The sequence below is a fragment of the Manacus candei genome, unplaced genomic scaffold, assembly GCF_025592945.1.
Source record: "Manacus candei isolate 608988 ecotype Guabito, Panama unplaced genomic scaffold, ASM2559294v1 h1tg000047l, whole genome shotgun sequence".
Classification (NCBI taxonomy): Eukaryota; Metazoa; Chordata; class Aves; order Passeriformes; family Pipridae; genus Manacus; species Manacus candei.
This window is the reverse complement of record NW_026138095.1, coordinates 8,491,360-8,517,264: the sequence shown is the minus strand read 5'-3', so window position 1 is coordinate 8,517,264 and position 25,905 is coordinate 8,491,360. Positions and strand designations below refer to the sequence as shown.

The 25,905-nt window shown below is 43.3% G+C and overlaps 1 protein-coding gene across 4 annotated transcripts; it reads left to right on the top strand.

Moving 5' to 3' along the window:
- Positions 1 to 372: 372 nt before the first annotated feature.
- Positions 373 to 21,040, top strand: CD7 (CD7 molecule). 4 transcript variants are annotated; one of them, XM_051797555.1, is made up of 11 exons: positions 373 to 795; positions 4,567 to 4,675; positions 7,254 to 7,417; positions 8,101 to 8,400; positions 9,439 to 9,606; positions 10,254 to 10,358; positions 11,171 to 13,014; positions 14,862 to 15,200; positions 16,713 to 17,063; positions 18,348 to 18,469; positions 19,483 to 21,040. In XM_051797555.1, exons 7-11 carry the CDS (start codon positions 12,942 to 12,944, stop codon positions 19,597 to 19,599), a joined length of 1,002 nt encoding a protein of 333 aa, XP_051653515.1. In that variant the 5' UTR covers positions 373 to 795; positions 4,567 to 4,675; positions 7,254 to 7,417; positions 8,101 to 8,400; positions 9,439 to 9,606; positions 10,254 to 10,358; positions 11,171 to 12,941; the 3' UTR covers positions 19,600 to 21,040. The 4 variants fall into 4 exon arrangements, with proteins under 4 accessions (XP_051653515.1, XP_051653514.1, XP_051653513.1 ...); XM_051797554.1 differs by lacking the exon at positions 4,567 to 4,675 and having other exon boundaries at positions 374 to 795; XM_051797553.1 differs by lacking the exon at positions 373 to 795 and having other exon boundaries at positions 3,592 to 4,675.
- Positions 21,041 to 25,905: the final 4,865 nt, after the last annotated feature.

Here is a 25,905-nt window from a genome sequence, read left to right as displayed (position 1 = left end):
TGTCAAACCAGGGCTTCCTTAGGGGGAGGAGAAGGGAAATAATCCATTAACACTTAAAATGTGTAAATTTATGTCACCACCAAGGTATGTGTGTGAGGATCATACACTGAGATGTTACCTTAAAGGAAACCTTAGACAAGGGGTAGACATTTGTCTGCCAGTCAGAAACCCTAGGTACCATATCTGCCATGCAGTGGGGATCCCTGGCCAGAGGGAGCTGCTGGAGGAGGCCACGTGCTTGGCCTATCAATGGGATGCTGCTGGCTGCCCTAAAATATCTGTAATTTTCCAGCATCCACTTGCAGAAGGCGCAATTTCCTCCAACTGCCTTTGGGACATGCTCTGCTGGTTTTTGACCTGAAGGGAGGGGGGACGGGGTAGAAGCTAGAAAAGCCTGAGCCAAGCACTCAGAGAGAAGGTGGCAGCCTGGACTAAAGCTCAGGGTAGGCAGGGGGAAAGCAGATGTAAAAATGTACCAAGGAGTGATGTTAATTCAACTTTGGGTGTGTGATTATTACATGGGTTCTTAACCATGTAATAGGTCTTTAATGCCCTGAGCCTCCAACATGAGTGTAATGGTAGCCAAATGTCCTGGCACTGGAGCATTTCTCTAATACAGAAGCTGCAGCCCTGAACTGAGCAACCAGATTGCTCCTATGGTGATATGGAAACCTCAGGGAACTGAATCTGGTGAATCTTGAAGATCTGTGCCTGAGAAAAGCTCTACCTTTCCTTGTGTGAGCAGCTGTCTGGTGCTATGTGGATGTTTAACCAGTGAACTGCTTGGCAATAAAGGTAACTGTTGTCACTGCGTTCGTTGTCATAAAAAACTTATGATTCTCATTATATCACAGCCATAAATTACATCATGCACTATTTTATTGACATAAATAACAGATTAACCAGGGAGTCCATCACGAACATGAAAGTGGTGGTACTGCAGGCAAGAGAGATTTGGAAACCAAAACCTGTGTAACTTTATGTGCTTTGTCTTACGGTCTCAGACAGCTCACGTTTCAGGAAAAAACAATTCCTTATATCCTGTTTAGCAGTGGAGAAACAAAGATTTGTTTAAGGTCACCACGGTGTTTTTTTCAAAGAGTAATAAAAAAAAAATGGGGATCACAGTCTGGATTTAAATTGCAGTTTCTCTTTTATGATACTTGTTTACTATTATTAAAGGAAAAAGTGTAACAGCTAGTTTTGATATTAAGCAAGAATAGTTCTGAGAATTTGTTTTAGTTTCCTTTCACGGAAGGCTTTGGATCCTGCTTTAATTTGTGCCTGACTGGTGAATTACTTGGCAATAAAGATCATTTTTTGTCATGAAAGACCAATTGTAATCATAAGCCGTTATAGTTACAATTTTTATCTTTCAGCCATAAATTACTTCATGGTCTGTTTTCTTGGTGTACCAGATTGGCAGGGGAATACCTCACAAATGTGAAAACAGAGGTGTTGTAGATAAGTGAGGCTTTGAAGCCAAAACCAGTGAGAAAACATACTGAGACCAAAGGTATAATGGGACATTGACTGTTAATTCTGAGACTTGGGATAGATCCCTGAGCTACCCTATTGCTTTCAATTTCCTGGAACATGAAATAAGACATATATTAAAAAAAAAGGTAACAGTTGCTTGAAGCAGAAAGGAATAGAAGCCCAAACCACTTCTTGTAGTCATGCATATAGCTAAGAAAAACTCTAGGTTCTTCTGTGATCACAGCATTTGATTTTCATCTCATGTCTTCTGGTTCATTTCTCATGTTGAGTTTCTGGTTAATGTTACTATTCTGGGTATTTCTGTATTCAATGAAAGGGGGTTTGTGCTGTCAGGGTGGATCAAAGTATAAGATTCCTTGGCTATAGGAGAAAGTCCATGTTGGAGGTTTTCACTCTTGAAAGTCAAAATGAAGCCTCGTTCAGGAGTAGAGTTTCTAGGACTATTGCAATATAAACACAATTTAGTTGATGAATAAGTAAATTCCTCAAGCATATTTTTGGGTAAGTAGGAGAAGGGGAAAATCCTTGCTGAAGGCATAAATAACTCATATTTTTTTCTATTTAACACATACTTAATTTACCATCAAAGGATGCGGTGCAAGCTCTAACTGTACAAAGTAAAATAAACTTCTCAAAGGAGTTTTTAAGTACTGAAGTTCTTTGCCTGTTCCTAGAAATTCTAGATTAGGCAGCAGACGTTTCCCCTGGACTTCTGCTCTATGCTTGCAGAAAGCAGGCATTTGAGGAATTGGGCACCACTCACAGGGAACAGTGAAAATGGAAAAATCACATGAATACAGTGTCTGGGGAACTCAATGCTGGGGTGCTGAGGAAGAGGCTAATCTGAAACAGCTCCTGTGGTTGGGTATTACCAAATTCTGTGCTTGGAAACTAACTCTTCCTGTAAAAAATGATTAAGACGAAAGAAAAATCAAAGTTTTGGGTCAGATTCTCAGAATATTGATATCTTTTGTGCTGACAGCTTGCACTAGGACAGCTGCTGTTTAGCTGGGCTGAATTTGAGTGAGGGGTTTAGTCCTGTTAGCAATTCCTCAAACCAAGCAATCCTCTGGAGATCCAAAAAAACCCAAGGTACATTTTTGCTGCTACACTCCTTAGCTACAGCTTGTTTTCTTGTTATAATTTGCATCGGACATTAAAATATGTTAAGCCAGTCCTGGCTGAGCAACTCAGCCCAACCAGCAGCAACCAGTGAGACCTTTGCTGCCAGGGGTCACTGTCAGAATCTGTGAATTAGCACTCAGGACCATTTGTGACGGGCACACAGTTGGGTTTTTTTGATCATAAGGTCGCTGTGAAGTCACTGTTAAAGACTGTGCCCAAGAGCCAGGGGGGAAGAATGTAAGGAAAAAAATTGCAGACCTGGGACCTACTGTGAGAGTGGCTGCATTTACCTCGTGCTTTATCCCTGGAACTGATGTCAATCTTTAACTTCTCCCCCAGAGATGTGGAAGCCTTGTTTGCATGCTGGAGGTGACCCTTCCAGGCCAGGGCAGGAAGGGCACAAGCTAAGGGAAACAAGGGGTTTTGCTGTGGGTTTTTTTGTTGGCTTGTTTGGGTTTAGTGGTGGTGGTGGTGTGGTGTGGTTTGGGTTTCTTTTTAAGTAAATGTCTCAAGTTTAATGTCCTGAGCCTGGAACAGGAAAGTGTGATGGCAGACAAATGTCCCCGCATTGGAGCATTTTTCTAACACAGAAGCTGCTGCCTTGAACTGGGACTGTAAGAGCAAACCAAACCACCCAAATTCACTGGAGGGGCACTGTGGTTTTGCAGCACTGTGATTAAATTGAAACTGAGCACTTCTGTATGATATCTGCTAAATAAACCCCTGAAATTGTGTCTGCCCAGGCTCAGCCTCCATCTCTTCCACGACAAGGGACCAGGTGCTGCAGCATTTAGGATAAACCAAGCACTTTAATCCTTCCAGGAGCACTGGTTTCTTCTTGGAGCACAGTTTGCAAACCTTTTGGTCTGTGGGTCACATGATAAAACTAGGGACAAGGTGTAATGAAGAAGTGTTTTGGTGAAAGAGTGGACTATGTACTCGGAGAAAACATTGCTATTTTTAGATCCAGATAAAGTTTATGGCAGCCTGGGAGTGCTGCTTGTGACTGGCTGTGGGACACCTTGCACAGGGCGACTGTGAACTGCAGGGCAATGCTGAGGGAAGAGAAAAGCTTGTTATGGATGCTGAGGACAACAGTCAAGTCAAGGAAAAGAGCTTATGGCTCTGTGGATCTACCTGGGCTTATAGGGAAGAGGGGAAAGGAGAGGGTCAGCCACTCTCCAGGTCACTTTCTTGGCTGTAACCTTGTACTGCTTTGCTGATGGTTAAAATCAACTTGGATAGCTTGACTTGCCTCCTTGCCACCCTAAAAAACCCCACCCAAAACAGAGATAAGAAGGCAGCAGATTTTACCCTCATCTGTCCCCAGTGCTTATGGGCACTGAACTTTTCCTCCCCCTGTCCTGTGGTGCCAGAGTCAGCTGAGTTTATCATAGAATAGCTCATTGGGAGTTCCTTTGGTTCACCTCTACCCTCCCTCTGGTCCCAGTGGCTCGTGGCAAGTTATGTGATGGACACAACTTCAGTCAAAGAGCAGAAGTGCTGCTGCTGCCCTGGGGTGTGTTCTAGCAGGGTATCCTTCAGCACTGATCCCTGCCAGGGAGCAAACCAAGCTCAGCACCTCAGATTCTCCTGCTCTGGGCCCCCCTGCAGCACCAGACTCAGGAGCAGATCTCAAATCCAGTCTTTTACATTGCTGTTGCAACGCCCAGAGGGACAGGGTTTCCGCTCAGGTTTAACCACAAGCAGGTTCCTGGCAAGTTTTTTACGAGGTGTGGTTTTTTTTCCATGCTTTCCAACTGCAGAATCCCATGCAGCAGCTTGGACTTGCCTTGTTGCGTTGCTCAGTGACACTGCTGACCTCAGTCCAGAAGCGAAAGCGAAAATCCATTATGAAACCTAGTTGCATTATAAAGAAGGAGGAGCCCCTAGTGTGCCTTCGTCTCTGGGATCCAAGTGGCTTCTGCATCTCCTGTGCAGGGCTCTGGAAGAGGAGCTGAATGACTGGGAGTTGGAAAGAACTGCTCAGGCACTCGGAGAAGGGAATGGAAGAGGCAGGAAAGCTTCCTCAGGCAAAGCAGCTTTTGAGGTACTCACACTGTCTTCTTCTTTACAGGGTCCTGTCTTACAGTCAGTCTGTTCTCTTACTAATTCTTGCTTCCTGGTTTTTAAGTAGACATTTAGAAATGGGCACTGAAATGGCTGTGGCAGGAGGGAAGTGTTTAGTGTGCTGCACATTTTCTCCATAAGGAAGAATGTGTGTTACTGGTGCTTGTGATCTTTCTCACTAAATAACTCCACCTCTGTAGCCCTGGCTGGCAACTTCCACGCAGCTCTGCACTGATTGTGTGAGTGCAGAAACCCAACAGCTTCATCAAGCAACAAAAACCCCCAGCCTGGTGGCTCTGGGTTCAGAATGAAACAAAACAGAACCAAAACCACAGAACATTAGTAAATAAGGACAGAGGTTTTGAAATAAAAGAAGTTAAATCAGTGGAACAGTTCATTCATTCTGCTCTTCCTAATGTGCTGCAAGCATAAAAAAAATTAGTAGTGTTTTCTAATGGTTACTGTGGAATTTCTTTTCAGAGCAGTTGGTGGGAAGCCAAAGTGTGCTTTACATTCAGGATTTTTGCAGAGATTTCTCAGCTCAGCCACAATGTCCTGCTGGTTGCTTTCTCTGCACTGCCTTGTTGGAGCTGTAAAAACAAACTGCAGTCATAGGCTCACTCAGGAAAGAGCTGTTTCATCCCTTCCCATGATTTCATTTTGTTGTTTTTCTTCCTGTAAAGGCTTGTTGAGAGTGGTATTCAGGAGATCAAAGAGTGAAACTGGTACAGAAAGTGATAGAAAAATTATTTCTTCTGTAAATACTGTTCCTTTTCTGTGAAAGGACTTAGAGTAGAAAACAAAATCTGTAGGATCTTCTGAAGTTCTTTGGGGCTTATTCTGTTGCAGCCTTACTTCCTTCAGTAGCATTATTTTCTCCAAACTGAGTGAAACTTAAGCATTCTCTGTGGGATCTTTAGGGTACCAAATAAATCTTTTAGAAAACGTATTGCACTGTTTACAGCTGGAGAACAGCACTGGATTTTGTGGGTCCATGACTGTGCTTAATGGTTGGCTGGAGAGGGAAGCACATCCAAACCCTGGGGCAGCAGCCCTGCTCTGCCAGCCCCCGTGGCTGGGATTGGGGTGACCCCCCACCACAGCTCTGCTCTGGTCACCTTGGGGGGGCCCTGCTGAAGCTGTGCCAGAGGCAGAGGTCAGAAAGCCTGAAAACACACACTGGAAGGGCAGTGAACTGTTTAACTTGTGCTGGAGTAGGAATAAGCACAAAAAAATGTGTGAGAATATTCAGGTCTCTTAACTGTTCAGGTCAGTTAAGAGTTAACTTTGAGAGAGGACACTGCTGGAAGTGATGCTGTTGCATCAATGGGTTGGTGGAGCAAGAGGAAATCCTTGCAGGACTGTAGAGGGGAGCAGGAGCTGTGTGTGTAAGGTGGAATCACTGGTCCCTCGTGTGGTGTGAAGTGGAAGTGGACGGATCTCGCCTCGGAAGGTGTGTGTGGAGCAGAGCCAGGACCGGTCCGGCACATCCCATGTGTGGGTGTCAGCAGCCTGAGGCACTGCAGAGGTGTCCCGGGTTTTATTCCGGGGGAACTTTTGCAGCTGGTTCCTGTGCCTGTTGGCAGCTGGAATGGGCTTGCCTTGAGGGTTTTGTTTCTCCTGTGTCATCTGGTTTTGGGGTGGAACTCTCAGCAGCTCTAGATTAGCACAGACCATGAGAGACAAGCATTTATTAAGTTCTGATGAAGAATTACTGCATAATTAGGAATTAATGTATAATTAATTTGGAAATTTCCTCAAGGTACTTCTCAGGTGGTGACAGTTGTTTAATGAAAGCTTCTAATGAAAAGCTCCCAAGAGCAAAGCAGGTTCTGTTTTCCAGAGCCAGGCTGATAGTTTTAATTTTTTTTCAATTTTCTTTTTTCTTATTTGGAAAGTGAAACTTGTATTTTACTAAAACATATTTCACAAAGTCATTCACAGTTTCATTGAAACGACTGAGAATGAATTTCTGACTAAAGCCAGGAGATTTTTTTGGAAGGAAATACCAAGTTTTCGTTTGTTCATTTGATTTGAACTGGTATTTCCTGTCAGACTTCTAAACTAAAAACAGAGTTCAATTTGACAGTAAATATTTCATCTTACGTCAAGTGAAACACTCATTCAGCACAAAATATCTTTCTTATCTAATTTTTTGGTGTGTTTTCCAAGCGACAGCGAGTCAGGCTGTTATTTGTTGCATGTACTGCTGAGGGATGTGTGCAGGGCCACTGTTTGAGGAGCCTGAAGGACCTGGACATGGAGCCTGCTGCCCAACAGGCTCAGGAGGGATTGCCCTTTCCCTACAGAAGGACCACGAGTCTCCTGCTGCTGTGATTGAGCCAGAGGTGGAAAGGGGTGTGAGTTTGGCACTTGCAAAAGCCATTGTAGTGAGAGCTGAGCAGCAGGAGTGTTCCTTTGCCTTCCATTCCTTCCATTCCAGATGTCTTGGCCAGGAGCAGCCTTACAGCACTTGGCCTGGCAGCTGATTTCTTTTTGTCTGGAGAAAGATAATAAGAGATCATGGATGCTAAACACTGCATTTAATGTCCCAACAGGAAGATGACTAAGGGAGGAGCCTGGTGAGCCTGACCTGGGACCACAGAGGATCTCAGAGAACATCCAGCACCACTGGAACTGAGCACCCAGGGCAGCCAGATGGACTCTCCCCACCTCGTGGGGTTGTGTTTCCTGCTCCTGGCTGTTGCAGCTCCCTGTCCAAGTGAGTCTCCTTGTATGACCTCAGTGCTTTTCCCTGCACATCAGTAGCTAAAAAACTTTTAGCTGTTCTTAGAAAGCTCAGCTGTGCCCAGTTAAAGCTAAAACCAAAAAAGCTCTAGGGTGAGAAAAGAAATTAAGGTGAAGGTGGGTTTGTTTGACCTGTCCCAATGCCCTGTTTTGGGAGGGGTGACTCTTTGGGTCTGTCTGATGTCAGATGAGGCGAGTCCTCTCCTGATGGACTGGTTTTTCCCTGAGAGAGTCTGGATGAGTAAACCTGCACACTGCACCCAGTGTGTGCAGTCTGGCAGCTGTGAACTTCACTGGTCTTGGGATCTGGCAGTCTGCTGGAGAGACACCTGAAAGGATTGTGCCAAGGCCTTGGGAAGGAAAGGAAACAAGAACAGATGATACATCTGAGCTCAGCAAGAGAAAAGCCTTTCAGTTGACTTCCCAAGGTGCCAACTTCCTTGTTTAAAACAGTTACAGCAGTAAGGAAATGATATCCTATTTCTGCCCCCAGATTATCTTGTGGACTGGCCCCAATACTGTGTAAAATTTGCTCATTGGCAGACAATGTCTCCTAAGCCCTGACTGGACCTGTCCACCCAAACTCATCCCATTCTCTAACACTAAACCTGTGGAGTAAACTGGTAGAAAATACTTTTTCTTTGTTTTCTCCTTTAGATATTGCCATGGCCAGTGGTCACCCTACTGAGAGGACACATAACTCTTCCTCTGGCAAAACAAATGTGACAGTCTACTACTGTAAAGACTGTGCAATCAGTGAATGTGAATCAGGCAGATTTGAAAGATTTGTAAAAATGGCTAAAACAGAAAACAAGGGAAAAATTGACTTGGTGACCAGGAAAACACTCATCCTTGTGTGCTTTCAGCAAGGAAATACTTCTCCTGAAGGAATTTATGGCATCGTCTGGGTAAAAACAGGGGGAATTGGACACTCGTGTGCCATCCTGAATTCTACAGGTATGATCTGCTGGGGAGCTGGTTATCAACAGATGGGAAACATATTTCTGGTGATGAAAGTGAACTGTTATACATTTGTGCAGACAGTGATGTTCATGAGTAAACTAACTTGACAGAATGAGTTTCTTCTCTTAAAAAAAATAATTCAGAAAACGAATTGAATTCTCTCAGGTCAGACACTGCTTAAAACTGCACTAGATTCAGATAAACACATATTATTCTGATTTATACAGGCTTTTTTTTTCTGGCCTTTTTTTTTTGTTTGAACATCAATTCTCATGGTCAAATTCTGTGTCAATTTGTAATGTATGAATCCTACCTGCTTCCATCAGTACAATTTGGCTTTTACTCTCCTGTGTTTTTGCTCACCAAAATATCTACATGCTGTTAATCCTGTGAAAAGTTTGGGTGACACTGAAACCTCCCTGGTGAAAACTGGAAGTCACTGTAGCCATGGGTGCCTGTGTCCCTTGAGAGGGTAACGGGTGGAGGTGCTGAGTCTGGGATGTGTAGGCAGGAAGGAGTTCTCAAGGTTCTCTTGGAAGAGGACTAAATTATATAATCCCAGTGGGATGCAGGGTCAGTGGGAGATGCACTCTGGGGTCTCTGAGATCTACACAGCTGCTGGTCTTGCTTGTTCCCCCTCTTTGGTTCCTATGCAAAAAGGGAACTGCAAAATTGTGTCCTAATTGTTATTAAAATGGATTTTAATTACATCAAGGTAATGCTAAGCTTTTTACCAATGTTTTGATATTCTTAATTACATGGGAGACCTTCTTTGCCTTCTTGTAACGTGAGTATTTCCACTATTGGCTCACAGAACAGTTCATCAGCTTTAGTGAGGAGAAAATCTAAATGTCAGTAGTTGATTTGAACAGCTGGGGAATGAAACATCCCCAACTTGTAGCAGTCATGGCAATCCCCACCCTTCTGTGCTACATCACCCACTTGTTTAACCTATGAACCTCTTCAACCTTTTGAACCCTTGATTGAAGATCTTGATCTGTATTTATAATCAAAACTTCTTTTATCTTTCAGCTTTCTCAGCAAATGGGAGAGGTAGCATCAGTCCTGAGGAGAATAAACTTTGCTGTGAAGCAGAAACAAATATCTGGGAGTCCAATCTTACACTGAAGTGCCACACTGAAATGTCAGGTGCAGAAACTAGAAAAGCACCAGCTGGTATCCTTGGTGAGGAAATTCCAGGTTAATCTCTCCACAAGTTTGTTTTCTCTTTGCTTTGAGAGTGTTTTGCCCAGAGAGCTTGATGTGAACAGAGTTTTACATGGAGCAATGGATACAGGGGTGCTGAGGGAAGGTGGTACGTGATGAGCATGCAGCCAGTTCCCAAGAATTCCCCTTGGTGGTCAGGGATAAATGAGACTTTGCCTCCATATTAAGTCACCTAAAGTTAGTTTTATATTCAAATTTCTTTCACAATGGAGATCCCTGTTGTCTTCCTTAGTGATGGACAAACAGGTCTTTAAAAACCAGTGAAAATGGATGTCCTTAATGGCCTTTGAACCCATCATTAAGGATGGCTCTCACACCTCTTGGTTTGGGGTTTTTTGGAAGAGGAAAACATTCATGATATCTGTTGTGGTGGGGAGTCAAGACTTAAGTTTGAATGCTGATGAAGTCAGCATTGTTACAGGTACCTTTATTAAGGTATCCTGAGCCAGAGGCTGTTTGCTCTCTCATTCAAAGGTTCCCTCTCTCTTTATCAGCTGTTTTGGGGCACACTGCTCATGCACCAGGTTCAGTTCCTCAGGGTGGTGCTTATGAAGGAGGCTCATGGCTTGGCATACCTGTTTGATTCACTGGGCTTCTCTTTATTTTCTTCTACTCTCCAGGTAGAAGGAGCGACATCATCATCTCTGTCACATTCCTGCTGCTCCTTGTGCTTTGTGCAGGAACGGTCACTGCATATTGCTATCGGCGGCATCGGATTATTCAAGGTACTGTCTGACAAATTGTTGGTTTCCTGTGGGTTCCACACCTGGCAGTGAGAAAAACATACAGGGTTTTCTTCCTGGATCTCATCTCCATTATGTTGTCTGGATGGGTTTGTTATGAAAAATAAGCACAGAATAAATCTCCTCACTGCTCCCTCCTGAAGTGAGGAGGAAGCAATGGCAGGGCTCAGCCTTCCCTCTGGGGGATCCAGTTCCCTGGGTGGAAATAGCTGGGATAGGTTCTGTGGAGTGAATAGGGAATCATGTGAATAAAGTCTGGAAACACCAGCCTTCCTCTGTATTACCCTCTGCTCTTCCCTCCTCCCTCCCAACACAGAGACCAGAGTTCTTCAAGATAATATTAAACCACCTCTTACTCCAGAAATATTTGGACTCCAATACAGACTAGGACTTGGGATGCAACTGTGCTGTCATATGGCAAAGCATCCCACCTACCATTCCTGGTGGGGATTTGTGGAGAAACACAAGGCCTGTGGGTCTGTCTGAGATGGGTAGCAGTGAGCTGATCAATAATTGCAGATAAACCTAAATTGGGAAAAAACACCTGCAAGTCTGTTAGTTTTAGTTCCTCTAAAGAAGTCCTTGCCAATGCTGGTACTTTTTCCCTGTTGTTTCCCTAAGACTGTCATAGCATTCCATCAGATCTTTTGCTGTTAAGTTGTCTCTAGAATGTTAAAGGTTGGACTCAATGATCTTGGAGGTCTTTTCCAATACAGGCATTTGGATTACAATTCTCACTGAAACTGGCCTGTGCCCTTTTTGGCCTCACAGATATTTTTCTTTCAATTCTGCAGCTCTCAGAATAAACAGACAGGCTTCAGATGAAGAGAGCCTCACAAAGGCTTGAAAACTATCTACGAGTGAGAAGATCCCTATGCCAGCAGCATCTTCCTCTGTCCTGATGTACAGCAACCAGCTGAAGCAACAGAGCCTGATGTTCCATGAGACCTCCTGGTCCCATATTCACAAATGGTCTGGTTTTCACAAATGCACCTTCACCACATCCACATGTTCACCAAAGACTGTAATTTCCACAATTGTCCAGCTCCAGGCCTTCACGAGCAGCACGAGCAGCACAAGCAGCACCCTGGATCTCCCATTCTCTGCTGGTGCTTGGCTGAGGAGCTATCACAAGGTGTGTGGCTGACTCAGCAGCACAGCCTTAAACCAGCTGAATTATCTCCAGCTGTGTGCTCTGCTTCCTGGAGATGTCTACTGGGTTTGTCCTCAGCAAGTGCTTTGTGTTTTGCAACATACATAGATAGGCAAATATTTTTATTCACAGAATTATGGAATGGTTTGGGTTGGAAGATCATCTGATGAAATAAAAAAAGGACTAACAATACTAAGATGCCTGACTCACCAAATGCCATAATTTTGTAGCTGCAACTTCTTTTGACTGATTTTAATCTTCAATTTGTGTTACTATACTAGTGACAATAAAACAGCTCCTTAAGATCTGGCTATTCCTTGGTAGCCCTGTATTGATGGTATTGTTATTTGGTCTGTTAATCTCCTTGACAAAGCATCACCATCCCATCATTCCCAAACTCACAATCCAGTATTATTGTCATCATTCATTTCTTACATATGGCAAAAGCAAAGACAGGGAGTAAGAGATGTCTTCTGGCATCTGCTTTTCTAGCCAGCAGTGAGCCTTTGTGGGGCTAATTGAAAGCTCATTTCACAACCTGCCTGAACTCTCTTTCCTTTACAATAATTGATGAAATTTCTGAGCTTTCAAGCATTCAGGAAATTCTTGGGGAACACTCCCTTCCCTTTTGTATTCCCACAGAGAGCAGTGCCCAGAAGAAGAGCTTTTCATCCTCTTGGGGAGGGAGCAGGAGCTACATGTGAGCTGTAGCTGGTTCCCCTTTGCTGGTGCTTTTCAGCTCTTGTGCACTGCAGACACACAGAAAGGTTGTTAAATGTGAAGCCAGGGGCCCGTGGGAGGTACGTCCTGTGCTGCAGCTTGGGAATTTATTCCCGTTGTCATTGCCAAGATGCAGATCCAAGCTGCTGGTTTGTGTGCAGGGCTGGTATAATAACTGAAGGTTTAGCTGAAGTAACAGAGCATCTCTCATCTCCTTGCTCCTTACAAAGCCAAGACTTTTGCATTTGCAGCCACCAATCTAAGCCTGTGGGAACAGTGACAGGCTGAACTGATTGTACCAGGCAGCCACATTTCCAGTGAGGCCACAACTGAAGGACAACTGCCTGGCTTGGGTGCTGTGAAGGGCAAATTTGAGTGAGTGTCTCTATTCTCAGTTGTCTTCAAAGGGAAGGTGGGTGCTCACCATAGACAACTTTCTACTCCTACCCTCAGGGCTGGGAGTTGCTCAGTAGCAGGAAACCAGGGGCGGTTATAGTGTGAAGTCAACATCAAGATACACCTCTCTGTCACATTCACTGGAATAGAAAAGCAAAAGCAGCATCCTACTGGCTTCTTGTAGTAGAGAGCTGATGTAGCTGAAAGGCAACAGGCCAGCTTGGGGCATCAGCCCTTTCCTCAGGTCTTTAACTCATCAGTCAGATTGTAGAGAGCAACTAAAGAGACCTTTGAAAATGCTGTGGATGTCCTGTCTCCCAACTGCATCCCTCTGTCTGCTGCTCCTCCCGTGCTTCCCTGCCCAGACTGGTAGGTATGATGTACATGCTCTTCCAGTTCAGTGTTTTCCTTCCTCTTTCTTGCTTCATTGTGTTCAATCCCCCTCCTACTTCAGTCTATTTTCTCAAACAGCTTCCTACCAGATTCACTATTAGTGAAAGCAGGTGGAACTTTGGGGGAAAAAAAAAATCTCTGAAATTAAAAAAGGAACTTGTAGGGGAAGAAAAGAAAAATTGTTATGATCTTAACTTTTCTACAAAGCAATCATTCTCTGTACAAGTGTTTTCCCAGTAATTTCAGATCAACTGTATCTGTATTTTTAAGGATGATGGGGGAGTCCACTACTGACAGAAATGAATATTTATATTTACTAGGGGCATTTTTATTGAAGGTGGAATAAAGCCTTACCAGAAATATCCACTGCTGAATGTTGCTGTGGTTATTAAGACTACAAGCTGGAGGCACACTTAGGGTAAACAGTGTGAATTTCTGAGGGGAACAGGCTGAGGAAAGAAAAAGTCTCCAAACAGTCACTCATTTTTCCCCATCACCATTGACAATGGAAAGGATGGTGACTTGAGAAAAACATATTATCTATAAATCAGTGTGTCTGAAAGGAAGGTGCAGTGAAACTGGTGAGAAAGTTCTTTAGTTAGTGGTTATTTAGGAGTCAATGCTGATTTCTGCAAATATAATTTAACTCCTGAGCTTCTACCTTGATCTCTGGAGAATATGAGTGATGGGCTGCTTCTGCTTGTCATTAACTTTGTGAGGTCTTAGGTCACAGAAAAGTTTAAACTGGGTCAGTTTGGAAGTACTGATTTTTAGGTTGATGGGCTTTCCTTTCCTGATGGTAAAGGCTGAGTGCTCTGCACTTCTCCAGCCTTATCCCTCACCCCATTTCTCTGCTGCTTTGGGAGATAATTGCTCATGACTCCTGGGTTGCCTTAATTCCTTCTCTAAGTGTTGTAGGAGGAACATGCCCATGTCTGGTCAGCTGGAGTGACCTACTGTATCTATATTCCAACAATCTGGACTTTCTGTGTTTGAGTTCTATGTTTGTTTCTTTATTAAAGTAAATTGTCCTAAGTATGTATGGATCCTTAATTTGCTTCTCAACATTGAACAATTCAACCTTTTCTAAACTGTGTTTGTCCTAGACACGCAGTACTCTCTATTTAATTTTTCTTTCCTTGCTTCTGATGTAATTTCTTTCTGGTGTTTCCCATTTGATCCCTTTGTTTCTTGCTATTCATTACACAAATATTTACTGTTCAGTTTCTTTTGATCCTGAGGTAATCAGAGAACTCAAAGATGTCTCATTACACATTTTGGTACCTTTGTTTCTTACTATAGATTGGAGTTACACCCTCTGCAGTCCTCTTCCCGAGAGGCTGTATTATCCAGTTTCCTAGTGTTGCTAAATGCTCCTTTCTTTAAAAAGAAAAAAAAAAAAAGGTGTATTTTTTCCTCCATTCTCTGTCATTTTTTTCTTACCTTTGAATTCCAGATTTAGACCCTCAAACAGCTCCAACTGTCAGGCTGAGTTCAGTGAAGCTTGTATTTTGAGAACTAATAGGATCATTCTGAGAATCTAAACCGAGCAAACTAAATTTTTTGCACGAGTGACAGGAGACACTTTTTTGCCAAGGCCTTTTAAGCTTTGGGAAGGTGCTGAGTTGAACAGTTCAATGGGCATGAAAGGCACTACAGGGTCCAGGGCAGCCAAGAGATGACATACACAGCATAGCAAGACTAAGGTCCAGTCCTACAGAGCGGTTCTGTTGACAGAGTTGTTGGTTCTGAAAACTACTTTGATATTAAAAGATCAATAAGAACTCTGGTATTACCATCTCAATTGCATTTCTTATCTTTAGGTGGAGAAAATGAGCAGTCAACAGACGTTCTCAGTGTTTGGGAAGGAGACTCCATCAGCATAACTTGCTCAATCAGTGGTTTAGGAGAGCACCTGGGAATGCACTTGAAAAGTAGCAGAAAGACAGTCAATATGATATATTTTCCCAAGGACAATCCTCCAAATATCTCTCCTGATTTGACTGGTCGCACCGAGTGTTCAAGGGAAGGAAGGAATTACAGGACAACTTTGCACAATGTGCAGGAATCTGACTCCAATATCTACCTATGCATTGAGTATGTTACAGTCAATGACCATCACAAAATACTGGATGGGAGGAGAACCATAGTAGTGGTGAAAGGTATTGCAATTCCACCTTTTATGTCATGAATTATTGAATATAGACCTGTATTTTAAATCAAAGATTGGAAGCAAGAACAATGGGAGGGAGAGTCTGAAAGAACTGTACTCATGTCTGCTCAGGTGATGAACAGATTTGAAGGAAAGTGTGGGCCCTGAAATATTGAAGAAAGAGCATTAGATAGTACAGTACCAAAAAAACCCCATCCACCCTAGAACATCAATTTGTGACTGATTCAATTCTACCTACAGGTTTTCACCTATTAGTCATAGGTAGCTGCAGCAGTTTGGAAACAGTGATGATCTAGAGCTCTTTTTCCAAATCAATCTGTGAAATCTTTACGAATAACTAGCAGAGCAATGAGACTTTTTTTTTTAATAACAGTTTTTGCAAATCTCTGGGGCTTTTTTACTATTTCATCTTAAATGACATATTGGTACTTATTGGGAGCTGGTGCTAGGCAGGGTCTGCAAGTTGGGCATGAGTGGGTACAGGCTTTTTTCTGTTCTTAATAGTTGATGAATGGGCACAAGTGCTCCCTTTGGCAGATTTTTGTGGTTGGGGGAACAATTTTTCTGTCTTTATTTTCTTTTGCATTAGAAGAGGGTTTGAGTCCCCTCTGTTCTTTGGCAGCTTATTCCTCTATGTACCCATCCTTCTGATGAGACCATCTAATGAGAAATATCTTTACCAAAATTTAGAGTTTTCTTCCTTTCCTGTCCCCAAGGCATGTGAAATCTAATTGATGGCTGGATCAGCAATTGTAATTTATATCCATGAGAAACTATCATGTTCTTCCTTAGGCTTCTCTTTTCAAACTCCTTGGCTGTTTTCTCAAATGAATTCCATCTTGTTTATTGTGTACTGTTTCTTCAAATTATTTTATAAGTTACTTTATCTCTCTTTTTGATTCTGACCCTCTTCTCTAAAATGCTTGCCACTTTCCTTTGACAACCATGATACATTCTGTCTTCATTCCCTCACCCACATTAATGATAATTTTAAAAGGAACAAGGTCTGTCCTCAGAGGAATTCAGTGGAATGTCTTCCCAGCTGGACAGCAAACCATTAATAATCACTTTTTGAACATAATTTTCAACATTGATGGGACTCACATTGTATGAGTTGATCCAGACCAATATTCCCCAGATCCTCCTATGTCTTCATCTCACTGGAGAAAGCAGTCAGTGATCCATGTCCAAGGACATGCTGAAGAGGCTGTATTCCCTTAGAAGGGATCAGTATATGTATTTTTTAGGTAGGTACAGACCCTTTACAACCAGGTAAACCTGTTGGTCAGTCCTACTTTCAGATCCTGAGGCAGGAAAACATGCCAGGGTGTGCTAAAATATATCCTTCTTCTCAAGGCACGTGTAAAGGTAGCCTGTTAAAAAATTCATTTTATCTAAATTTCTGCGGCCTGTTCTTTCTGTCTGTGACCTCTGCATCTGCTCCCTGGTTAAAATGCACCCTGATAATTACGTGACAGCCATTAATCTCTCTTGTCTTTAGCTAAAACTGGTGGGGCTTTGAAGCAGTCACCGCTCTATGCCAGCCCTCAGCAAGGCCAGTCTGTCAGCATCACCTGTGTGATGAGCAGCTCACGTGGGGACGAAGGGATCTACTTGCTCAGGACTCATGTGCAGCCTGAAAGTGTTCTGTATGTGTCAAATCAGAGTGCTACAAGGATTCCAGCTGCCTTTGCTGAGCGCTTGGAGTATTCGAGGGAAGGGAAGCAAATGGTGATAACTCTACACGACCTACAGGAGAACGACAGTGATAACTATGTCTGTGCTGAGGAGGTGAAACATGGGAAAAACACCCGTCTCCTCTCAGCAAGTGGCACCATGCTGCTGGTTAAAGGTATGTTCCTCTTGCTTGTTTAATCATGGCTAACTATAGGCATGTTGTAATGCAAAAGGTGGGCAAGAAGCTTGCAGAAATCTAGTGAGGGCAGGTAAAGCACTAATCCCTGGGTAGAGCTCATCCAGTACCTGGGAGAGTTTGGAGAGTGGGCTCAGCCTCATCAGTGTCCTGTTATGCTTGGAGATAGAAACACAGCCACTGTGTTTCTATGTACCTTGTACAACCAACCAGAGGGCATTTCAGAAGAGAAAACTTGTTATAATCCTGCATCTTAAAAAAGAATTAAAAAATATCGAAATAAGATAACAAACATTTCAGTGTGTGCCTGAATAATCTGTCAATTTTAGGATACGAATAAGTATTTTTAGCAACAGTTCTTTGATCTTAATGTGACATCAATGTCTTTTAGAAACAATTCCAGACAGCAAGTCTTTCTGTTTAAAAATAGGTCACACTGGGGAGCGCAGAACAAGTCCTCAGGCATGTACTTCAAGCCCCACAGACCATTATTACACACTGAGCACTGTGTGTGCTCCAAAGAGGGGTTTTATTTTTCTGCAGGATGGTGCTGTCACCATTTGCTAAGCTGAAGACAGAACCAGAAATCCAGTGCTTGATTTTGATCTTACTGGTGCAGTTCAACCCTGGGCACTGGGCTTTGCTGAGGTCTTTGTAAAATAAGGTTCCCAAATGCCCTAAGAGCTGCCCAGGATCTACCTGCAGTCTGCAAAGACGACTGTGGTCTCATGGTGCTGCCACACATAACTGGGGTGACAGCTCAGCAAAGTGAGCTGGGGAGGATGACAGCAGCACATCAAAGCAGCAGGGTGATTATGTTACTCAGATATGGATCAACTGAGGTTTTAGAGAGCTGGAACCCTTTCCACTAGCACTGTTCTGCTCAGGGGAGTGTGGCAAATCACAGAACCCTCCTGCTTCTGTCTGTGCCGCTCACAAACTGGCTGTTGGACAATTCCTTCTGAGCCCTCAGAGTAAAGCATTTTCTCTTCCCATCACGAGTGTGTGGTCCTACTTCTACTCAGTGGTGTGGCAGCTTTTGCCTTTGTAGAGTGCTCCTTGCTGACCCTTCACATGCCACCTGCAGTCATCACCAGCCTCTGGAAGAGCCCAGGGGATGCCACTGAGAATACTAATGGAATAAAAAATGTGGCTGTGTGGCTGTTGATATCTGATTTTTTTCTTGACCTGTAAACAATTTTTTTCAGAATAAAAAGAAAATTCTACCTCTTAATAATACTAATAATATAATTTTCGATGCAGAAGGGGAGCAGGCATACTCCCAGAAGGCATGCAGTGGTAGCTCCTGGGTCATCTATTCCCTCCTCACCGTGGTGGCACTGCTGTTTTGTGCACTGGTGTGCTGCACCTTGTACCGTGTCAATGTAAGTATGCTCTCACCATGCCAAAGCAAAACTGTGTCCAGGTTGAGCAAATTATTTATAAACAGTGGCTGAGTGAAGCAAACTTTTGATAAACCTTAGGAACTGTGGCTTCCTATTGTTTCTTATTTGCCTTTGTTTAATGTCTCCCAGCGGTAAACTCTTGCAGTAAACACAGTGTTTTATGTTTCTGTAACTAAACTCTTTGTAAATTGTTTGCCTTTTGATAACAAAGCTCAAGTGAGCCACATGGTCAACAATACAGCCATGTGTTGTATGTACCTCCCTGGACAAAGTACCTCAATGTCCTTTATTTAAAAACTTTATGTGAATTGGGACTGGAGCTGTACACAGTAACCTTGTAAGAGATGTGAGGGAATGTTTGGAGGGGGACACAAGGGCAACAGAAAGTTATAAATAGCCTGATGTCTGAAAGCAGCACCAGGAGAAAAATTTTGCCCCATTCTAGAAAAAAAAAAATCCTAATTTTTTTTCCTTTACTAGGATTATTTATATTCATATACTGCAGAAAGTACCCAGAAATTATTTGTCTCTGATAGATTCTGCTCCATAAAGATTACTGAAAATTAACAGTGTATGATTCACAGGCTCCTGTCTTGTCCCTCCACATGTGGCTTCAGCACTGCTAAAAACCAGTAGTGCAGCATCATTCTGTCAAAGCTCAGTGGCCCTGTGGGAACTGGTCTCTCATGTCACCAGTAGCAGACTAAGAATGAGCCTTATTTCTGCAGGAGCTGCAGTTACATCCAACTCCTGAAGGAACTATGGGTGAAATGGTGTCAAACTGACAATAGAAAGTTAAATAAATAGGCTGAAAATTTCCACTTGGTCCTCCAAAACCCCACTGTGTTGTGAAAGGAATTTTAAAAGTACATCTCCTCTTCCAAGAGATAGACTTCTAAAGATGTAGATGGACTCCTGAGATGAAAATTGACTCCTCTGGTGGGGTCCTTTTCCAGGTTCTGTTCTGAATGGCTGTTTTCCTTGGTTTGCAGATAAAGAAATACTTCCAAAAAAACCCCCCAAATGTAGTTTATGAAGATATGTCTTACAGTTCTAGACGGAACACACTGGTCAGAACCAACACCTACTCCAGGGGCAGTGAAGCTTAAGCTGGGACCATCAACATCAACTGTACAGGTCTCTCTGAGAGCTGCTTCAACAATCTGATGCAGTAGTTGAACTGAAAGTGCTGTCACCCACCTTTTTCAGTGGAAAGAAAAAAACTAATTTCCAAAGCTTTTTTCTGCTTTTTACTTTTCTCTTCTTTTTTTTTTTTTTTTTTTTTTGGTAATGTATAGAAAATATAGCAAAATGCAGGCACCCTGTACACGTGTCTGCAGTTCAGTGATGCATCATATGGGCTCATTTCTTTGATAAATAACCCTTTCAGGGAAGGTGGGATGGATGGAGAGGTCTGGTTCTGAGCTTTGGTAAGTGCTCAGAAGAGTCTGTTCAATAAGTTGTACTGGATCCACTTATGCAAGGATTACAGTTCTCTCATGAATCCTCGTGGGTCTGCCCAGGAGCTCAGGGAGCTTCAAACTACTCAAAAGTTACAGCAGGGAAATGTGTTCTGAGCTGAGGAGACTTCAGAAATGTGGCAGGGTGCATCACAGGTGAAGTGCTGGATATGTGTGGGCTTACCAAGGTCATAACAGTCCCACGAGAATGCAATCAAGTCTAGATTTTAACTTACTGCCTTTGTCAGAGATACCAGCATGACTTGGTTGACAAGCAAAGTGACCAGACTTGGGGCATGGTGGCTTCTTGGGACAGCAGAAATGTTTGTGATGGACTGGTGATGTCTCCAACTCCACATGTCTTAGGGCCACCCAGCAGAATACATTTCTCCAGGTCAGTGACTCCACACTTTCCAACACAAGGTGAAATAATCTGGGATAAAGCCAATGCCTGCATTCCAATGTGGGCGTGGGTGGGTCTGATCTGAAAATCCATCTTATCAAAGCAGGGATTTATCAAAACTCACATCAATCAGGTGGAAGCTAGATTTGGTTAGAACAAATCTCAAGATTTGGTTTAGTAACAGCTTAGGGAGCTCAGCTGAGGGTGTTTGGTTTTGCAGAGCTGAGGGATGTCGAATTGCTCTGTTACAGGGCAGGATTGATGGGGCTGGTTTGTGGTTTCTCAGGACATGCTGAGGCTGGAGTTTTTCCCTATTGATGTGTTTGTTTATTTTTTTGAGGGATTAGCATCAGTTTGCCCGTGATGAGTGAGTAGCTGGAGCGGAGCCAGGCACAGGGATCCTTCCTATCCAGAGCTGAGCTCTGCCAAGATCCCAGCTTGCCAATCCAGTCCTGCCCCTCAGGAGAGCCCATTTCCCTCCAGATATTACTCATGAAATGCTGTGCACCAGACCTGAGAGGGAAATCTGCTCACTGGGGTGGCTGGGGTGGGAACGGGTTCACTTTTGAACAAAGAGGTGCCATCTTCACATGGTCATACCTGAATAAAATTGTTTTTCTGATGTACACTTGCTTCCTATTTTTATACCTATATTAAAAACTATGTCATGAATCTTGCAAATAAATGCTGGTTATTGAATGGACTGTTTCTTTCAGTGTTTTGCTGTTTGGTTTGGTTTGTTTGTTTGTTTGTTTTAAATAAGGATTCAAAGGCTTCTTGCACAGTACAGTATAAATTGCTCCTAACAGCACCACAATAAACAACATAATAGGTGTTTTCCACTTTAATCACACAACCTACATGTGGGGTTTTTCTTTTTAAAACTAATCAACAAAGAAAATACCAAGGAACACTCCAGACAATGACTATTCCATGTGTCTGAGAACGTTGTCCAAACACTTCTTGAACTCTGGTAGGCTTGGTGCTGTGACCAATTCTGACTTTGTCCCTGGGCAAGCCCAGCTCAGGGGTGGGTGAAGAGCTGGGGAAGAACTAACAAATTAGGTGCCAATCCAGGAACCAAAGTGCTCATAATCCTATAGTCAACCACTTTTCATTTCATTTTTGGAAAAAGATGCAGGTTTAGTGGAAAAGGGTAAAACCTCTGAGGGGCAACACACAGAGGTTCACAATGAGCAAAGTGACATTCAAGATCAGCTTTCTGTAGCAACACCACCGTGCAAACAGGACCACAATTGTGAAATAAAAAAAAACAAGCTGTGAAAGGAAACAGTAGTGGAGGTGGTTTCTTTGGCTTGGTGTAAATAAATTTAAAAAAAGAAGTAACACCTCGCTGAGGAAAAGGACACAAAGTGAGATGTGTGATGGACTGTAAGTGTGCAGGGGTAGACAATCAGCACCACAATTAACCCAAGCAGTGGTGAATGAACTGCTGGGGAAATTAGCTCGAGTGCCAAGGCAAGGGTTGGGTATTTGGCTGCTGGAGAGGGTCAGAGAGGGCTGAAGATGCAGTGTGGTCTCAGGGCTTCCCTGGAAGGCAGCCAGACTGAATTTTTCATGCCCAGAGCTGCAGATAGAATTGCTCTGGGCTTATTGTGTTGCCTTTGCTGTTTTTCTGTTTCCTGTCCCTGCACTCAAGAGGGAAATAAAGTAATTTCCAAGGAGAGGTGGGAAGTGCAGGGTAAGGCTCTGAGGCTGGGACAGGACCCACAGTGATGGGAATGGTATCGGGGTATTAATGAGGTCCCCACCCCATTAATGGGATAAATGACAGGAATTGCATCTGGGAGCAAAGCAGCCTCAGATGGGGAGCAGAGCTGCAGCTCCAGTATCAGAGTTTATGGAACAGGGATGGAGCAAGGCAAGGACAGTGTGTCAGAAGCTGGGAAAACCTAACTGGCAAGGTACAAGTCATGTGTGAAGTGACTCAGGGGCCGGGTCTGGATGGAGTGGCCTGGGCTGAGTGCTTGGGAAGGGGAGGGCTCATCAGAAATAATTTTTGGTTATTTGCAGAACTGGAGAAATCAGCCAGCACATGTAAATAGATTAGTGCTGAGGGAGCCCATAGAATCAGGGAAATTTAACTGAGTAAAGCATTTTAACCTCTTGACTAAGGTGTGTCTGACAAGGATGAGCTGAACTCAGATGCCAAGGAGGCTGATAAGCCAAGCTGACCCACAGAACATTTTGCAGGAGGATGGTATAAAGGGTAGAAGTAGGTTCTCCTCTTGAGGCTTGTGATATATTATAGGAATGTTTCCAGTGACTATCCTGCAAACCAATGTTTGTGGCAGTTGTGAATGCCACCTGATGTATGTCTGAAGCCTTTGCTGGGAGCATTGTTTGGAATCAGTTCCTCCCACCTGTCTGGTGCTGATTGCTGCCTGTGACCATTCTTCCACCCAATAACTCCTGCAGGAGACATTCTGTTAATATAATCTGGAGGACATAACCAAAATATGTCCAGCACTGCTGGTTCTGGTGAAGACAAGCCACTGACTGGTGATTTCTCATGGTCTCCGTGTTAGTAAAGAAACTATTTCCATTCCCAGCATGCAAGCTTTTGCAAGCACTTGTTTTCCAAAACATTTAGTTTCTTTTTGAATGTTTTAAAAACACTCAACTTGCAATATCATATTAGCAGTCAGCTCACAGTCAAGTTGAAAACATGCAGGGTTTTTTTCTGGTAGTTCACAGATTTGGTTTTCTCACAGTTTAGAGCTCCGAGGTGCTGAAAATGCCTCACTGGTGCCATTTCTTTAATCTGACATATTTGGTTAATATGCTTGCTTCTGCACTAGTTAGTGAATTCTTTTACTGCTTGACATTTAAATGTAACAGTATTTATGTTGTTTTGCATGGTTATTAACACTGTTTCAAATCCTTCACTAACAACTGGACACTGGCTATGTTCAACATGCAAGAAATCTTCTAAATTCCATTTAAAGTCTCAACAGGTTTTATAATTTACTTCTAAGTAAATCACTGGGAACAGATTACTGCTCTTAATTCTTGTATAGCCAGAGCTATATAGTGTATATAATAGTCTCAGAGAGAGACTATATAATAGTCTCACATAATTTTTTCATTTAAGAAATCAAAATAGAACAACCAGTCTAAATATTGACCAGAGGGAATAAATCACTTTGTCCTAACATTAAAATTTTAAAGTGTTGTCATCATCTTTCTCATACAAGTAGATTATCTGTCCAGCTTGAGGATGGGAGGTGACTCCACTCTGTATAAATAATTGCTAGTAGGGCTGAATGAACTCTCTGGATGGTGCTAATTCCTGTGTATCTACTTCACAAAAACAATTATTTTGCTTTTGGGTGGTATTTGACTGCAACAACTGACTGGCATATGTCTGAAGCTCTCCCCAGAGAACATGCCCATCTCCCCAGAGATTTCCACCTGAGATATTAGAAATGGTCTGCTACACCCTTATGCTTCTGACTGTAATGGGAATAATATCTAAACGTTGCAAATGCCAAGTGGAAGCTACTCCCTCATTCCTTCTGTGAGTGACTACTGATAATTAGTAACTCTCTGGGAAAGCCTTTAAGCTCATTCCTCTCAGCAGTTCATGACACCCTGAGACCTTTGGTCCATCTTCTCTTAACACAGTGGAAAGCTGCACAGAATCACAGAATCACTAAGGTTAGAGAAGACCCCCAAGAACATCGAGTCCAACTCTTAACCCATCACCACTAAACCATGTCCCCAAGTGCCACGTCCACATGGCTTTTGAACATTCCCAGGAATAAAGTGTGTTTCTTAAGGAATCTGGCCGAGCTCTGGGGCTCAGGAGCCAGTTTTGCATCCACAATTCTGATAAGATGTGGAGGGCTAAATTACAAGTCTTTTCTCATACAAGTTGTAAAAGCTTATTCTGGGGCTTCCTGTACAAGTAAAGCTTTACCAATATTAAAAATAATTTCATCCTCAGATGGCAGAATTTTTTAGTCTGCTCTGTTATGACAGGAAAAAAAAAAAGAGAGCTTTGTGTTCTGGGGTCTCTTTCTCTACGTGTATTGCCTTACAACTCTGAGACAAGTCTTTTGAGAAACCACTAAGACCAGCTCATGCTTGTGGTTTGCATCTGCATTGTGTTATCTCTAACCAGAGACACAATTTGACAGCGAGCTTCTGGGTGAGTGACATTTAAGGTATATAGAGATGGCATTTTGCACAAATGTCCCTGATTTCTGAGAAATAAGATTATTTTTAAAACTCTGTAACATCCCTGTGAATTCCTCTGTTACTCTCTCATGCACTGTAATGCTCATATTGGAAACTTTTGTAGAGAGTCTCCTGAAAGTGATGGCAGTCGGTGACTAAACTCTTAACAGCTTTTGGACTCAAAACTCTTTACTTCATTAAAAAAAACCCCAAACAGTTTAAGGTTTCAAAAAAGAAAAGCATACACACTGCAGGTAAAGAAACTACAGTTCCTAATGACTGTCCAGGCTAAAATTAAAAACAGGCCTTCCACAGAGAGCACACACGGAGAGCCATGTGCTCCCTCCTTGCAAAGGTTGTTTTGTAAATAAAGATTTTGTATGCAGAAATAGACAATTATATTTCTGTCCTAGCCAAAACAGGAAATAGAGGAGAGTTCCTAACAGGTTTACAGCTCACAGAGAAACTCAAATGAACAGCCCAAACTGAGGGTTTGCAACTTTTAAACTTGTTCAGGATTAGGTGAACCAGGAGGGATCCATCACTGAAAGGACAACTGTTGTCCTCCTGGTTCTTTTGTTAGTAAATCCCACCGTGATGGTCATGGTGAGTTTGCAAATTGTCTGAGTGTTTCTTGGCTGGAGGCAGAGATGGGCTCTGCTTCCAGTGCTCTTTATCCCATGGCAAGCCCTGATGCTCAGACCTGAGGGCACCACTTAGGCGGAGGAAAAAGAGAGGCAGAAATAATCATAACAAAAATAAATACATTCTTTAACGAGATGCTTTCTGCCTCTTGCTTCTCTTAGGCAGCTCTTGTGTTTCAAGAAAAACGATGAAAAACAATTGTGGTTTTGTGGTGAAGACAGAGAGGTCCGGCTGCTGCAGGGGGGCTCGGGGTGTTACCTGTGGTTTTGTGTAAGAGCTGCAGAGGGGCTGCTCTGCGGTCTGGCCCATCCCCATCCTGAGAGAGGGACTCATGATCACGTTCTGGCAGGAGCCTGTGGCTCCTGAGTGCTCAGCAGGGCTGTGGCACCTCTGCTGCAGAACATCAGCCCACCGAACACAGCCCTGTCCTTCCCTGAGCTGTCACTGCTCAGTGCCTGCGGTCCCTCACTGTCCCTGTGTCCCTGTGTCCCTCACTGTCCCTGTGTCCCTCACTGTCCCTGTGTCCCTTGGTGTCCCTGTGTTCCTCACAATACCTGTGTCCCTCACTATGCCTGTGTCCCTTGGTGTCCCTGTGTCCCTCACTGTCCCTGTGTTCCTCACAATACCTGTGTCCCTCACTGTCCCTGTGTCCCTCGGTGTCCCTGTGTCCCTCACTGTCCCTCTCCCACAGTGTGCTCTGTGTC